The sequence below is a fragment of the Chanodichthys erythropterus genome, chromosome 4 (assembly GCF_024489055.1).
Source record: "Chanodichthys erythropterus isolate Z2021 chromosome 4, ASM2448905v1, whole genome shotgun sequence".
Lineage (NCBI taxonomy): Eukaryota > Metazoa > Chordata > Actinopteri > Cypriniformes > Xenocyprididae > Chanodichthys > Chanodichthys erythropterus.
The window spans coordinates 9376191-9393757 of NC_090224.1; the positions used below are offsets into that span (position 1 = coordinate 9376191).

The 17567-nt window shown below is 35.7% G+C and overlaps 1 protein-coding gene across 1 annotated transcript; it reads left to right on the plus strand.

Annotated features, from left to right (window-relative positions):
- Positions 1–380: 380 nt before the first annotated feature.
- Positions 381–5375, plus strand: sod2 (superoxide dismutase 2, mitochondrial). The gene is made up of 5 exons (XM_067383991.1): positions 381–505; positions 1306–1508; positions 2645–2761; positions 2858–3037; positions 4980–5375. The coding sequence occupies exons 1-5, from the start codon at positions 477–479 to the stop codon at positions 5123–5125; spliced, it is 675 nt and encodes a 224-aa protein (XP_067240092.1). The 5' UTR covers positions 381–476; the 3' UTR covers positions 5126–5375.
- Positions 5376–17567: the final 12192 nt, after the last annotated feature.

The following is a 17567-nucleotide window of genomic DNA, read 5'->3' on the forward strand; positions in this document are numbered from 1 at the left end:
CACCAGTTGGTGTTATTTCTATATAAATAAACATTGTTCGGTTACTTGTGATGAAATGTGAGACAAGAAAATGTACAATCGTCATATATCACGCATTATTATTCTGCAACAAAACCATAACTTCACAAAGTACTACTACTAACTGCAAAATAAGGCCTAGGATGACTGGCTGAATTATACCAATTGGCACAGGGGGTGCACAGTTATTGCACCCTCATTAACGTACACAAATTTCATTAAGTTGATATATATAAATTTAATTATATTTTAAACAGCTTCATTTAATATTTCACCTGTAAATATCTTTACGTTTCAGCCCATAACCAAATAAAAAAATAAACACTTTTGCGTCTGACCCCTATTTTTGATATAATGGTACGCTCTAGTCCAAGTTGAAGTTGAATTTCAAGGGCAGGTTGTAATGGAGCGAGTTTAGGTCCGTTCAGTGCATGTGTTGTTGTATGACGGAGTAGAGCATGCTGTGCAGAGTCGGATATGTCCGCAGGTATTTAAAACAGCTCTCATATTGTGTGTGTGTGATTAACTGAATTACCAGGGTTGTTTATTAAATCAATGGCGGGATCAATAAACTGCGCACTTTTATGTGTTGGGTAACGTTAGAGCGACCAAGCTAACAACATCATACTCTGTAATAGTTTGTGTAACTGACATAACGAGTTCAGTTTAGATAATTCTTATTGAATGATATTTGATAATAAATTTAGAGTTGTATACATGATGTAATGGCGTCATCTGCTGCCGATTTGAGGCTGCCAAACAACAGCTTTGTTTGTTATAAATATCTAATCCATTAATAATGTGTTATTTGAGCTAACAGTATAAACCTGTTTTATCAGTCATAATAAACCTTATCAGAAGGCACTCAATCCGCGCATCCAGCTTTGGTGGAAATAGATCATATAAACACTTACATTCAAGTTTTATGCTCACATATTATATAGCTCATATAGTTAATCTGAACACATGATCTCTTGTAAAATGCTCCCTTTATAACATATAAAGGCACCTATATGTTTTCTTGTATAATGAGCAATTTATATTCTGTGGGGGAAATACTAAGCCTGGAATTATACAGACTTATTTTATAAAAATGCTCTGGTCACCTGACTGCTGCCATGTAGCAACAATTCAGTGTGAACTTAACTCACTCCAGTAATCCAACATTTCTGATTTATCCTGCTTAGTTACGTTTGTTGCAATACTTACATTCCTCATATAGACATATATTTAATAGTGTTTTTTTATTTTTTTTATTTTTTATTTTTTTATTGCCATCCATTCTAGGTGCACTGCCACCTTGAACCCCATTTTGGGTGCTTTGGCCTCTAGACAGAAGCACACACTTCCTGACCTCCAGTATGACTATGGTGCACTTGAGCCTCACATCTGTGCTGAGATTATGCAGCTGCACCACAGCAAGCACCATGCAACATATGTCAACAATCTCAATGTCACTGAGGAAAAATATCAAGAGGCACTGGTCAAGGGTAAGTATTGATAAATGAGCCCGATATGCATCTCTTGGTTCTTGTTGATGGCCAGTGTCACTCAAAGCAGTCAAAAACTGCTGATTTTGCTTTTGATGATCAGAAAAAACTAATAAAAATAATCCTGAAATAAAATCAAAATATTAGATGAAAAACTTAAAAGGTTAGTTCACCCAAGAATGAAAATTCTGTCATTAATTGTTCACCCTCATGTCGTTCCACACCCATAAGACCTTCGTTCATCTTCAGAACACAAATTAAGATATTTTTTGATAAAATCCGATGGCTCAGCGAGGCCTGCATTGCCAGCAATAACACTCCCTTTTTCAGTGACCAGAAAGCTACTAAAGACGTATTGAAAACGGTTCATGTGACTACAGTGGTTCAACCTTAATATTATAAATCGATTAGAATACTTTTTGCGCACCAAAAATAACAAAATAGCGACTTTATTCCATAATATCTAGTGATGGGCAATTTCAAAACACTGCTTCATGAAGCTTCAAAGCTTTAAGAATCAGTTGTTTTGAATCAGTGGTTCAGAGCGCCAAAATCCCATGATTTCAGTAAACGAGGCTTTGTTACGTCGTGTTTTGAAACTTCAATAGTTCATGTGACTCTGGCAGTTTGATGTGCGTTCTTCTGAACCACTTATTTGAAACAAATGATTTGTTAAGCTTCGAAGCCATACACCGCAGTGTTTTGAAATCATCCATCACATCCATCACATCCATCACTATTGTTAAATAGTCGCTCTTTTGTTATTTTTGAGGGTAAGTAATTTAATAACATAATTTTTTTTTTCATTTTCATTTTTGGGTGAACTAACCCTTTAACATAAATTAAAAACTAAAAACTTTATCTAAAAAATTTAAATATAAAAGCTAAAATGTAAATAATAAAAATAAAAGTTAAATCAATTTTAATTAGTATATCAACAATACTAAAATTACACTGTTTTATACACCTAATTTCCTCAGAAACTTGAGGTTCACTTATAATGTAGGCCAATACTTTTCATAAACGGTTTAATGGTAAATAGCAGTATAAATAGTTACATTTACTACATTCCAAGGACTTAGAATTGTCTTCATTTCATATAACAAGTCTTCAGTTTTGCTCTTGCTGTGTTACAGGTGATGTGACAACCCAAGTCTCCCTTCAGCCTGCATTGAAATTTAATGGTGGTGGTCATATTAATCATACCATATTCTGGACAAATCTGTCACCAAATGGTGGAGGAGAACCACAGGGTGAGAGATTTCAATCAGCTTACCCCGGACATGTTTAATGTCATTTCTGAAGTATGTGGTTGTATATGTTGAGTCTTTGGTTCTTTCATATTACAGGTGAGCTGTTGGAGGCCATTAAGCGTGACTTTGGCTCATTTCAGAAGATGAAGGAAAAGATGTCAGCTGCCACAGTGGCCGTTCAGGGTTCAGGCTGGGGTTGGTTGGGCTTTAATAAGGACAGTGGAAGACTGAGAATTGCTGCTTGCGCTAACCAAGACCCTTTGCAGGGCACTACAGGTAAATGTTCCTTAAGGAATGGTAGAGAATAGATCTATTTTGGTAAGGTATGAGTTTACACTCTATTTTTTTTCTATACACTCTTTAACAAGACCATCAGTGCTTATATACTCTAACTTAAAGGATTAGTTCACTTTCAAATTAAAATTTCCTGATAATTTACAGTACTAACCCCCATGTCATCCAAGATGTTCATGTCTTTCTTTCTTCAGTCGAAAAGAAATTAAGGTTTTTGATGAAAACATTCCAGAATTTTTCTCCATATAGTGGACTTCAATGGAGCCCAAACGGTTGAAGGTCAAAATGACCTTAGTTTACAGCAATCCCAGATGAGAAATAAGGGTCTTATCTAGAGAAACCATTGCTCATTTTCTAAAAAAAATTTAAAATGTTATAAGTTTTAACCATAAATGCTCATCTTGAACTAGCTCTCTTCTTCTTATTCTCTATTAGATTTCCAGCAGTGTAGACACTGCTAAGTGTATTACTGCCCTCCACAGGTCAAAGTTTGAACTAAATTGTCATATACAATATGCTTGTGCAAGTATATAATAATTAGTTCAAACTTTGACCTGAGGAGGGCAGTAATACACTTAGCAGCGTCTACACTGATGGAATTCTAATAGAGAAGAAGAGAGCTAATTCAAGATGAGCATTTATTGTTAAAACATAAAGATTTTGTTGTTGTTTTTTAGAAAATGAGCAATGGTTTCTCTAGATAAGACCCTTATTCCTCATGTGGGATTGTGCTGAACCTTCTGAAGCTGCAATGAAACTGACATTTTGACCTTCAACCGTTTGGGCTCCATTGAAGTCCACTATATGGAGAAAAATCCTGGAATGTTTTCATCAAAAACCTTAATTTCTTTTCAGCTGAAGAAAGAATGACATGAACATCTTGGATGACATGGGGGTGAGTAAATTATCAGGAAATTTTAATTTGAAAGTGGACTAATCCTTTAATTACGACAGTTGACCATATCCACCCTATTTTTCCACACGGAAGTAAGCTATTTTCTGTGAATGTGTGAGACTTCCGATTCATTGGCTGCTATAGGTAAATAACTAATAGAATAAAAAAGTGCAGTAAACGGTAATAATATGGTAAGAAATACCATTTTGCTTTATAAAGCAACATAACAAGCTGTTTTGTACAGATAAAAATAACATGAGGAATGTGACACAGGAAGCCATACACATTCAATTTACAAATGGCCATGCACACTCTTATTTTAAAAATATGGTGGATGTTCCTATATATAGCAGTTGTAGGAATTACTTAAAGGTACACTGTATAACACTTGGCCCTCTAGTGGTTAAAAAACAAAACTGCATGCATTTTGCTGAAGAACTTTGTTTTGGTTGTGCTTCAGCTCTGCATGAGTGCAGATGAATATGACCCTTTACAAAAGATAATTCTTAACAATGAACTTTGTTAGACAGCTACATATGGCAATTTGATCTGTTCAAAAAAATACCTTACTCACCTGTTGAGTAATAAAAACGCCATCCCTGTCACCTTTACAACATTTCAAATTCCTCGGTTCTTGCCATCTCCGCCATTCTTGCCATTTTTTTTTTATTATTTTTTTTTAAAAAGGGGTGATTCTCCAGGAGGTTCGAGATTAGCGTGCCTTACGTCAACCTTTTTTCTCATTGTGACAACCTATGCCACTCTCACGCCATACCCGTGTCAAAGTATCCAAAACCATCCCAACAGGTCTAAAATATAAACGCTTATAATAGGCTTACCATAGTGAATCAGGGTAAGACAAAAACATGTTTTTGAAGAAGATTTGATGATGTATTGACTTTGTATTGAACAAAAACAAAAGTTACATAGTGTACCTTAAACGTAAAGCAACATTCTGGTAGACTCTATAGAAAAATAAGTCAGTTGAAGTCTTTGAACTTACAATATATCCTTTTTCCTAAATTTCAGGTCTCATCCCATTACTTGGGATAGATGTCTGGGAGCATGCATATTATCTCCAGTACAAGAACGTTAGACCGGACTACGTTAAGGCCATCTGGAATGTTGTGAACTGGGAGAATGTCAACGAGCGTTTCCAAGCTGCCAAGAAATAAATTGCACCACACTTGGGGGTGAAAAAAGGAACACAGTGTCCATTTATACCTTCGACGCACACATAATCAGACCACATTACAACCACAAAACTCAACAGAGACTCTAGAGATGCTTTATGGTTCTTGTCAAGCTCATTTTCCATGCAGAATTGTGCAATGTAACTCGTAGCTTGCATTTTTGTTGAGTCGAAATCGAGAATATATGTACATTTATGCTATCAGTTCATGCAAATTAAAAGATTGAAAAGACTGAAGTAGTCTTTGTGTTTTCTTGTTTTTAAATGTAATCCTGATAAATATTTAAATAATTTATAAATGTTATTTTAATATTACTAATATGAATCCTGCCAAACCGAATTATTTTAAAGTTGATAGCATGTCATTCAGTGCAGTGAGACTGGAATTTGTTAATAGAACTTTTTGATAAACTGACAACAGATGCATTTTACAGTGTTAGTCCTTTCATTTAGAGGAGTTTTATAAAAAGCTTAAGTGTGCATGAAGTGTTTTCTCCTTGTAGCAACAGCAGAGGGTGCCAAATACCAGCAGGTTTAAAATATATGGAGGGGTTTGGAAGAATGGCTAGATAACCAGACTTGAATGGATTATGCTGTTTTTCTATTTTTCTACAAACTGAAAGTGACATGACTGTAGTGGTTATTGTTCCTGTCAGTTGTTTTTTCTTTCCCACTGACACATGATTTAAAGTGACCCTCATGTGGCTTTTGTAATCAAATTGTTCTTTATTAGTGCTTTAATACTATTTTCAGTTGAGAATTGTCACAGATGTTAAATCCGACAGTATTTACTTAAAGATTTTTTTATACATGGTGTTTTGCAGTTTCCATGCATTCCCATGAGCTTTTTGTCTTCATTGTTGTGAACACGGATACATTCGTTTATATTGTAAGAGAAATTTAAGAGATAGATTCATAAGGTGTCCAAAGCACATGCTCAAGCACTTTTGAGATATAGTGGCCAAGTCAAACAGAGTATAAAACAAGTTTCTTTTTTTTGCTTCATATCTTAATCAAATTGTTCTGACAGGTTATGACCGAATCTTGATACTGTCCTTTGAAAAGCATTTCAACTGTTCTTTTATTTCCTTTAAAGTGAAAATACAGAGAAAACATTGTGATGGCTTTAGAGTCTCCTCCAGTAAAATGATTTTATTCTTTTCCTGCAGGTTTATGCATTTGCTGTTTGCCGATATTGCATTAACAGTTGACAGTTTTCCTTTTGTTATGGGCCAGACCTAGCTTTTTGAGTCCATTTTTTGAGTGTAATTTAAAACGTTTTACTAACTTAAAGCCCCAAAACACGACCCATGAGGATGGTGAACACAAATTGAGTTTCACACACCCACTCTCAACCTGTTTTGAGTCCGATTTCTCTCACTGACATTTCTTGCGTTCGGCACAAATTAAATTCACTTCTAATGAAACGTGAAATTTGCTATTAGTAACTTAAGACGATTCGGTTCGGAGTCATTAAGCTGAGAATAAGATTGATCCAGAAGTCCCCAGGCACATAATTTATTTTGTTAAAGTCCTGTGATCTGCCAAAGCCGGATGTCATTCATCATCAATTCACTGTGAGACACATATTTGATCACTTTAGAAGAGGCTCAGGTTGTGGCTTCCTTAGGGTTCAGGTGCTGTAGAAATGTCAAACGTTTTGTTCTCAAATTGTGCCTGCTCATTGGAAAAACCCTTTAATGCTAGTCTTTTTGGCATGTTTTGGTGTGGCCTACTTTTTCCCTCTTAAATTTAGAGTGCCAGAGTTTGCTTCCTTCTACCATGGCTCGTAAAGTAGACAGGCTTGCAGTCAAGAGTAGAGTTTCTTCAGCTTCTGGAAGGAAAGAAGGAAAATACCAACATCTATTCATCAAGCTCAGACCTCCCTCTTTTACCAACCTATCTGTCTACTGCTTATTTTCTAACACCACCCTCTTTTTCCAAGTTTTTCCTTTTCCTGTTTTCTCTTAAGCACTGCTATTTTTTCTATTGGTCTTTCCATCTTTCTTGTGGTCTCCTTATTTACATGCCATATAAATAAGTTTTAGTGTTTTCCATAATAGTATGATAGATTTATTGTGTTGAAAGTCAAAAACCAACAGCCTTTTGTCAGTAAGACAACCTCTGCCTGTTCTCTTAATTTCCTTTTCTTATACTTACTAACTTCAATTTCACTCTCTTTGCCAGGGAAAACATTGTCTGTGATTAAAGATGGTTGCACATAACTTCATTTAAAACTCCCAACTAGCAGAAATGCATATAGCTTATTTTCCGTTGATGATTGACACAACTTGCAATATAAGAAGTGATTTTTCCACTTTTGTATGTCATAACTGACAGACTTTTTGAAGTTTAGTATGTTTGCTCCTACTGATTCATTTAGAATATGCAGGATAAATGTTCCTCTAAGACTTTAATATGCTATTTCTGAAAATAGTCTTTCATTAAGGATTGTTGTGTATAAATGGAAACATGTAATCATAACAAAGGAGGCAGAAAATGAATCTTGATGTTATTGTCTCATTCCTGCACAGAAGAAACGAAATGTTTTTCCACATGATCCAGTGACTCTTTGAGCCATGCCACACAGTTTGGCGTGTTTCTTTTCGACATATTCTATATTTTTATTGTTGATAGATGAACAAGGCGTACTTGCCTGACCACAGTTACCATTATGGTGCTTATAATAGAAGGTTTGGGTTAGGAACAGGACCGTGTTTTCTTTGCGTCACATAAAGTGTACCATTATTATTTCTGAAAGATCAAATGCGGTGGTAGACCAGGGATTGCTATTGAATAAATTGTGTCTTTCCAAACAGCTCCAGAAATTGCTGTTTCTCAATCTCATTCTGGAATTCAGTAAATTCCTGATATATAATGTGTTTGCTAAACTACATGTTATGATTCCTCATGTGTTCCAAGACCAAAGTAACTGTCACAGAGATTATTTGAGTATATGCTTCAAGGGATAGTTCACCCAAAAATGAAAATTTGATATTTATCTACCCCCAGTGCATCCAAGATGTAGGTGACTTTTTTTCTTCAGTCGAACGCAAATTATGATTTTTAACTGCAACCGCCGCCATCTGTCAGTCAAATAATAGCAGTAGATGGGAACTTCAACTATAACAGTAAATAAAATTTGCTTAGACAAATCAAAATTAAAACCTGCGGCTCGTGACGACACATTAATGTCCTAAGACACGAAACGATCAGTTTGTGCGAGAAACAGAACATTATTTATATAATTTTTACCTCTAATACACCACTATGTCCAACTTCGTTCAGCTTCCTGTTAGTGAGGTCAAAAAACGCGTTCTGTTGACGGATGTGATGTCTCGCCCATATACTTCAATAAGCGCGAGACATTACTTCCGTTGTCAGAGCGCGATCAGACCTCACTAACCGGAAGCTGAACGAAGTTGGACATAGTGGTGTATTAGAGGTAAAAAATTATATAAATACTGTTCGGTTTCTTGCACAAACCGATCGTTTCGTGTCTTAGGACATTAATGTGTCGTCACGAGCCGCAGGGTTTAATTTGGATTTGTCTATGGAAGTTTTTTCGACTCTTATTGTTCAAGTTCCCAATCACTGCTAATATTTGACTGACAGACGGCAGCGGTTGCAGTTAAAAATCATAATTTGCGTTCGACTGAAGAAAAAAAGTCATCTACATCTTGGATGCACTGGGGGTAAGCAGATAAACATCAAATTTTCATTTTTGGGTGAACTATCCCTTTCATTGTAAAGTTTAGTCGGGCAGCATTGAATTTCTGTCATTCTGTAGCCTTTAATATACAAAAGGTAAAGCACCTGTTCCTTCTTATTTTCTCAATCTAATCAAGCTCTCGTCATATCAGTGATTTAAATGCATTTAGATTAGTAGTTTAGGTTGACAAGAACTAAGAGATTTTTTGTTTCTTTGCTTGTTTCTGCACAGTGTCGCATCTGTTACTGCAGTTTGCTCATAAACATTGACCTGAGAGAATGAAAGCTTGTTTGGGTGTTATCTGAGGTGCCTATTTTGCTGTAGGGCCCCAGGTTTCTCTTTTTATGCCTTATTATAAAACTTCTTCCTCTATTTGGCACCTAACCAGGAATAGCAATTAATCACTTCGTATTTACATCCTTTCTGTGAACAGTTTCCATTTTTTTTTTTATCGCATACTGATGCAAAGTGCTCACAGGATCAACACAGGAAGTAAATGAAAAAGCACAAGACCGATAAAATAGTAGAAAAGATAAACTGCATAAAATTGTGTTTGTTTGATGCTTTTATATATCGGGTCGATTTTCATTTACATATTTATGAACAGATTTCATTAACAAATTAACAAATTATGCCTTCTTTGAGTACACTGTTATTTCCACCATGACTAACAATTTTTCCATTTTTTTCTTTTGCCTTTTTTACTTGTTCACTAGGGAGTGTAAAGCATAGTGTTAGTGTAGAGTGTATTTAAGATTAAAACTACATTTTAAACATTGCTGGGTTAAAAACAACCCAAGTTGGGTTGAAAATGGACAAACCCAGCGATTTTGTTGTTTTAACCCAATGTTTGCCCAATGTGCGGAGCAGTTTTATTTAACCCAGCTATTGTTTAAAAATTACAATATGGCTGGCTTAAAATGAACCCAAAATAGTTTGGAAATTAAAAATCAGACACAAAAATACTAGATGCAACAATAATAATCAAAAGGTGAACCATTTATTAATAAGAAATGTATTGTTTGTTAGTAATTGAACTTATTAATAAATGTCCATTTATTAAACATATTAATAAATGTTAATTTAAACCATACTTTGGGTTCATTTTAAGCAAGCAATACAGTTATTTTTAAACATAAGTTGAGTTAAATAAAACTACCCAGCAGGTTGGGCAAACATTTGACCCAACCGCTGGGTTAAAACAACCCTGGATTTGTGCATTTTCAACCCAACTTGGGTTGTTTTTAACCCAGCATTTTTTAGAGTGTACATACAGCATATATTTTAAATCTTTTTATTTGTGTTTTAGGTTACATACAATGCTAGCCATGAAATTAGCTTTAGCAAGACAAATGACTCATTCCAAGAATATTTAAAATGTAAATGTACATGATGTTTTTAGAAAAACTGTGATGCATGTATATACACACTGTATACTGTTAGATAGTCAAAAGTTCCCAAAGTTGAAGAAACACCCAAAAACATCTGTGGTCAGGGCTAAAAATGCATATTCTGGTTTTGTTGCTCATGTTTCTGGCAGGCTATGGTAAGAGGTGCTACAATAGCATCACTTTCAATAGGAACAACAATGAAGATGGTTTTAGCGAAGACTATAGGCCTTTTAAAACAAAATACACAAGGCTGTGTTATTTAAAATCTGCGAGTAGTCAGTGTTTAAATATTTATGAACTTTTGTTTGTGTGTGTGCCACTGAAATGTACATTTCTTGTAAGTCAGACCTGGGGCTTGTACCATGAAGCCGGATTAGCTGGCTAGCCAGGTAAGTTTCAAATTAGTTTGTGCTAAACCTGGGTTTTAGGTACCATGAAAGTGACTTGGCTTTTAGCGGTGTTCATCACCATAGTAACTTACGCTCCACGGCAAACCTGCTCCAGGGCAGGTTATGTTCTGGTTCAGAGATCTCAAACTGAAATTGGGCCAATCAGATGTGAGCTAAATGAACTAACACATCCAACTCAATAAAGTCACTCCCCCAGTTTCTCTCCTCCAAATTAAAGGTCACTATATAGTAAAAAAAAAAAAAAAAATAACAATGAAAATTCTGGCTTTAATGATGATTAAATTATTTTATGATTTATATAATTATTATATGGTATCATTATTCCATTACACACCAGCAATTTTAGTTTAGAAGTTATTATTAAGCATTTAGTTTCAATGAATATTAATATATCCAGATCATATGCAATATAAATAAGCTGTAAATAAACTTTAAATATGACTACATGTGACCTTACATGTTTGAGTCTCTATCACTTTATATTATAAACTAACTTCACAAGTTTCACTTGCACTGATAGTGCAAGATAATTTCTTTTATTTGTCCTCTTTTATGGACAAGTATTTTCATCAGTGTAAATGAGTTTAAATACTTTATTTTCTTCAATCATCAGCAAAAGAGTTTTGAATTGCTCTGGCTCTCTCGCGAGAAGTGAATCACAGTTTCTCGCAAGGCATGTGATTGGCTGTTCACCACTGATGTAAAAACGAAACTAATCCTATAACCCCGAGTTTGTTCAACTACCATCATGGTACAGGCCCCTGCTTTAGAGTTTGCCACCTTGAAAGAAATGTGTGTTACTGTGGTACCCATCACAAAACAACTCATAAACAATGAACAAACAATCTCTGAGTAGCACAGCCTTGCAAGCAAGAGAAGTAGATAAGCTTTTATCTCACTCACATTTCAGAGAACTCTCCTTCATAAAACATACACATGTTCAAGTGTTTTACCCACCAAAGAGAAGTGAACATGGAGAGATCTAAAACAGAAACACCTGCCTCAAGGATCAAACTTCGATCCGCTCATGTTCAAGGAGGAAGATGGATCTGTAGATAAACTTTCCAGCTTATTAGATGGAAAATTGAATTGTTTCACTTTGAGGCTCCATCCAACATTGTTCAAAAGAGGCTTTCAGGAGAGGTCAATGTGATTTTATGCATAACATCTGGTTTTTAGTGATCTGATGTTTAACATGAAAATTCTTTGGCTCTCAAAAAAGCTTATATAATTAAGGAAAACACCATATCTTCCGATATGTCAGATGGTATCACACATGAAGAATTTTTCAGCATAACAAGTCTATGACAACCATGAAACTCTTATTGTGTTTAAATTGACCCATGAGTTTAAAGCACAATTGAAGTTTCATTTCATACATGATTTGGAAGGGTTAGGTAAAACAAAGCCTGCTAGACCTTTCAATATCATGCCCTTCATCATTTCTGGTGGTAGGTACCGAATGCCAGCTTTATAATCCCATTTTGAATATACAACTAACAAGAACAAAGAGGAACCCCCTCCAAGATGCAGCGCCAGCTGAAATAAACACAAATCTGCAGTGCCAAATCATGAGGCAACACATTTCAGACTGATAGATCAGTTGGCCCATGCATAAAGGAACAAAAAGGTACAGAGAAACGACCATCATTACTCTTAATTGCCATCTGAAAAGGTCTTTGAGTTTGAGAAACATCAGGTACTAAACAAACAGCTTCAGTTAATGGAATATTCCCAGTTAAACTTTTGTCATAGCTGTTATGCTGAAATCGACAGCACATGTGGCATAAATTTGTTTACCATATAGAAAATAATTTCGAATCGTGCCTTGTTTTCTTTAAAATAAAATAAAATAAAGTTATAGTTTTATAGCCCTTTTGTGGCAGAGAAACAAGCGTGCAGCCATCTTTAGAATTTTGTGTTTGAGCTTCTGTTATTGCAATTGCAGTAGGTCTTTCTTTATTTCTACGGCATCGCTGTCGAAGAGTAATTAGTTGGTGAAGTGGATTTAGCTACATACTGTAGAATTAACGACAGTTATCATGAGCATTGACATGTTTGAAGTGGATGTCAAGACAAATATCAGCAGACTAGGAAGTTTTTAAAATGAACGGTTTGTTCATAAATCCGTAAGATCCTATCTTCTTGCTGTGGAAATACAAACCGGAAGACAGAACACAACGAGTGCAGCGTTGAAAAGGGGCGGGGCTACATAAGGTCTATAAAAGCACTTATAATTATCACGTTAAAACATTTGTATTATTTGAGCCGTGAAGCTGTTTAAATCATTTTTACAGATTTTATTTTAATTTTAGTTTTTTTGTTGTTGTTGTTTTGTTTTTTGTGTGTGGTGTTATGGTGACAAAGTTGTAAATGTTAGTAATCATTTCACACAAAACTCAAAAAATCTTGTCACTCAGAAATCACTAGTAAATTTTACACTTAATTACAAAGAAACAGCAAGTAACACTTTGAATTAATCATGAAATTTTGAAGTAGAAAGACTGAAATAGTATTTTCTAAAATGTAATTGTTTTATTTACAACTTCAAAAAACTATTTTTTACAGTGTAAAATCATGTTAACACATATTGCGGTCCTATTGAAACAGTGAGTATTTTAATGTTTACAGATTTGCACTGAACCTGAAATATTACTTTTAAAATGTGTATAATATATTATTAAATACAAAAATGATATATGGAATATTACTTAATTTATTGTGTATGAATTAATATTCCATATATATGACTACCTGTTTCTACATTTAGCTACATCTAGCTTGACTGCATGTTTACATGATTCCATTTTTCTTCAAGGTACATGGGAAATCAGATGCACTGATTCTTTTCCTTTTTATGGAAAAAATGATCGCATCATGAAGTGAAAAATTATTGAAGGTTACAACGCATTTAAAAAATGCCTGTTGTCAGAAAGACACCGAGGTTCTGGAATATGTCTGATGAGACTCTGCATGTCTGACAGAAAGCTCCACTCAGGACGTGATGTACTATACCCAGGCGTAGCACATGCTAATTCTTGTCATCAGACAGTTCTAAATATCCCTCTGTTTGCACAAGGAGCTTAAAAGAGCCAATGGAAAGACAACAGACACAACAAATGGAAAGAATTCACCGTCCAGGTCAGAATGAACACTTGTCTCTTAATCAACATCTTTTTTCCACAGAAAGGTCATGGCTTCAGTATCCATCCATCACTCCACACATCTGTTGGCTGAGATGTTTGAGTTGATCTCTCTTAGAAAACAACTCAACAACTCTTCCCCCACCCTCATATTGTCCCAGTTATTAATGGCCAAACATCACTCTATCCTCCGATAACAACTGTTGATGAGATTTCTATCCCTCCATAGACATAACTTCCACTTTGATGCTTCAAAAAGTTCTTTAAGATATCAGAAAACCAATCCATATGAATTGAGTGGTGTAGTCCACATTTTCTGAAGAGTCTCAATTGCTTTTTATGATGAATAGATTGAATTTAGGCTTTGACTCACATAAAAACATTGATCAGCGAACATAAGCAGAAGCTCAACCGAACCTTATTGATGCGCTAGGCTAGAACAAACCTCTTCCCGGAGCTCAAATGTGTTGCATAACCAATGAGGTTCATTCTCGTGTTACGCAGCACGTTTGAGCTTCCGGAAGAGGTTTGTTGTCTCTCACGTCATTCAGGTTCAGTTGAGCTTCTGCTTATGTTCGCTGATCAATGTTTTTATGTGAGTAAAAGCCTAAATGAAATCTGTTCATCATAAAAAGCAATTGAGTCTCTTCAGAAAATTTGGACTTAACCACTCAATTCATATGGTTTAGTTTTCATATCCTTGTTGTTAATTGCTAAATACAGATCTGGCCCTGAGGTCTGAAGAGCATGAGGCTCAGTTCAAAAGAGCTGACAGAGAATCAGAGGTTAAAGAGCAGGTTTGTTTTATGGGCTCAGAGGGCAGACTAGAATTGCTTTAACCTTTTAACACCACTTGGCCTCCCTTTAAGCAAGTTCTGACAAAAATAGTGCCAGAAGTATTGTGCAAAGTGCTGTATGTCTGCCACACAATGAGAATATCAAAATCTATTTCAGAGTTCAGCATTAAAGCTTTTGTTTCTCATCTCTTTTAAATGTCTGTGTACATTTGACAGAATATGTTTGCAAGTTCACTTTTGTGTTTGCTTGTTTGTAAAAGATTCTTTCTCCCTGCCAGGGATTTTTCCATCAGCAGATCTTTAGACAGAAACAGATGCTCCAAACCTCCACAGCCGGGAGACTCCAGGAGAAAGGACTCAACTAACCTTTCAGAGAAATATTTATGTCTCTTTTGGTATCGTTGATTGTTTATTCATTTCTCCATTCATTCAGCCCACTCTTCATTGAAAAAAAGGTGAACAATAAATGGACACACAAAACTTTGCTATTTTAAATAAAGGTTAGATGCAGATTAGTGATTAGCAGTATGTGTTTTAAAAGCGGTCAGACTAGTGCAAAATGGGTCAAAGAATTGGTTGGGCACTGATTACAAAAACAGCAAAATTATGAAACAAGTCAAAGGGAACATTCTTAACAATGCTGAATCAGTCTCAACAAAAACTGGAATTTATGGCAGGTCTGGAAAGTACTTGAACTAAATGCATAATGTCAAGCAAAAACCCTTGAGCTATATGGAAACAGAGCAGTGCGCAATGGAGCCCTGAGCAATGGAAAACAGTAATATGGCCTGAGAGTCATCTTCAGCCCTATTCCTGTTTCCAGATGGGTTACGATTGGATAAGGCCAAATGAGGCCTTTAACCTACAATAACCTGTTAATGATGGTGTGAAATTGTGCTGCTGTACAGTGGCCATGAAGCTACAATGTAAGAAAAGAATTTATCCAGCATACAGGGCTTTTTGAGTCACAGACACTTTGGAAAATGAATCTTTATAAAAACATGTCAAACCAACTATAGCCTAACAGAGTTGTCTGAACAAACTATATCATATATGAAAATTCTCTCCAAAATTCCCTCAAATTATGTGGTGCTGTTATAGAATTATTATGGAACCCCTAAGAGGACAGGGTTATGGAGGGAAAAAATAGTTATAGGAAGAGAAAAATATTTCAGTTCTTTTGTGTTGTCTTATAAAAGCATTCCCCTGAGAAATTTAGCATTTTCTCACAAAACCTTTTATATTTAATATTAAAGGGGTGGTTGATTATGATTTCACTTTTTTAACTTTAGTTAGTGTGAAATGTTGCTGTTAGAGCATAAACAACGTCTGCAAAGTTACGATGCTCAAAGTTCAATGCAAAGGGAGATATTTTCTTTTAAAGAATTCTTTGTTTAAGGACTACGACAAACGGCTGGTAGGGACTACAACGAACTTCTTCCCAGGTTAGTGACATCACTGACCCTAAAATGTACATAAACCCCGTCCCCGAGAACATGCAACAAAGGGGGCGAGGCCATGTTGGGCTGCTTTAGAGAAGAGGAAGAGTGTTGTTATCATGCCGTCATTTTACGCTGGAGTCTGGACTGCTTCACAAACGAGGATAAATTCAATGCTGGATTTGCACAAAAGATTAACATGACGGTACATGCTAGTCGATGAGTTTAATCAGCTCCACAGCAACTACATAAATGTATCCACTAATTGTTCAGAAATGTCCAGATGCATTCTATAAGTTGTAACTTCTTCCTGAGTCTCTCCATCAGTGTCCGACTCCAGTTTGAACGATGTAAGGCTGAACACTGTTACTGACAATCGTTATTTTGGCTGCGTGAGATTCTCCAGCTTTGTTGTTGAGCAACCAAAGCACAAGCTTTTAAAGCTCCACCCTCTTCTGGAAAGTGGGCCGGGAGCAGCAGCTCATTTGCATTTAAAGGGACACACACAAAAATTGTGTGTTTTTGCTCACACCCAAATAGGGGCAAACTATAATGATCTATTTTGAGCTGAAACTTCACAGACACATTCTGGGGACACCAGAGACTTATATTATATCTTGTTAAAAGGGCGTTATAGGTCCCCTTAAAGATGAAAAATATATTTGCATTTAGTGAACCATAAAATTCAAGTTGGCTAATCAAAGTCATATTACAATTAATAAGCCAATCTTATTATGCAATTACTGATGCTTAATGATGTCCCCATTTTCATTTCAACACTCCATACTAAAAATAAAATGTGATTTTTTTCAGCACCAGTAAACTTAATTGAACCTCAGTGAATTAGGACCTAGAGCACTGCATACATGTAATTTTCCATTTCCTTCATCTTTTAAAGAACTGAAAGAATTTCCATCTTAAAGAATTTTGGAAGGTCATTCCACATAGACTTGACAGTAATCCAGGCAGGAAGTATTGAAGTTATTCAGAGGGTGGCCTTGATAAGTGTCTCACTTATGTTGTGCAGTCCCTGTAAATACATCAGTACTGAGATTAGGCCACGCTTTGATCATGGCAGCACTGCCTTCTGTCCATCCTGCATCCAATCATCTTCTATCCCCTCTTATTCTGTTTAGGGTCACTGGGGAGTGTTGGAGCCTATCCCAGCATATTTCTAGCCAAAGGCAGGGAGACACCCTGGACAGGACCCAATCCATCACAGGACAAGCCACGATCAGATGTTCTGATATATGAGGAACACTTTGCTTATTAACCAACAGCCATGTGTTTAATTTGGGCTTACACAATATTTGTATTAAATTTAAAAGAATAGCAGAGTCAACACCACAACTATAACGATAATGGCACAGAGGAACAATGGGTTTTTTAAATGGGTTTTTGGTTATATGGCTGAAATAAGGTCTGTGATGAACACAAGCTCAAGACACTTTCATGTTTTATTCTAGTGAAAGCAGTTCAATATACTAAAGCAATATACTAAAAAATCTTCTTTAGTAACATTACTTCTTAAGA

Bases quoted from the DNA above. Each gene is read 5' to 3' on its own strand.
- sod2 (XM_067383991.1), top strand. From the start codon at position 477: ATGCTGTGCAGAGTCGGATATGTCCGCAG. The intron at 2,762-2,857 runs GTGAGAGATTTC...TTCATATTACAG, and splicing joins TGGTGGAGGAGAACCACAGG to GTGAGCTGTTGGAGGCCATT. The intron at 3,038-4,979 runs GTAAATGTTCCT...CCTAAATTTCAG, and splicing joins CCCTTTGCAGGGCACTACAG to GTCTCATCCCATTACTTGGG.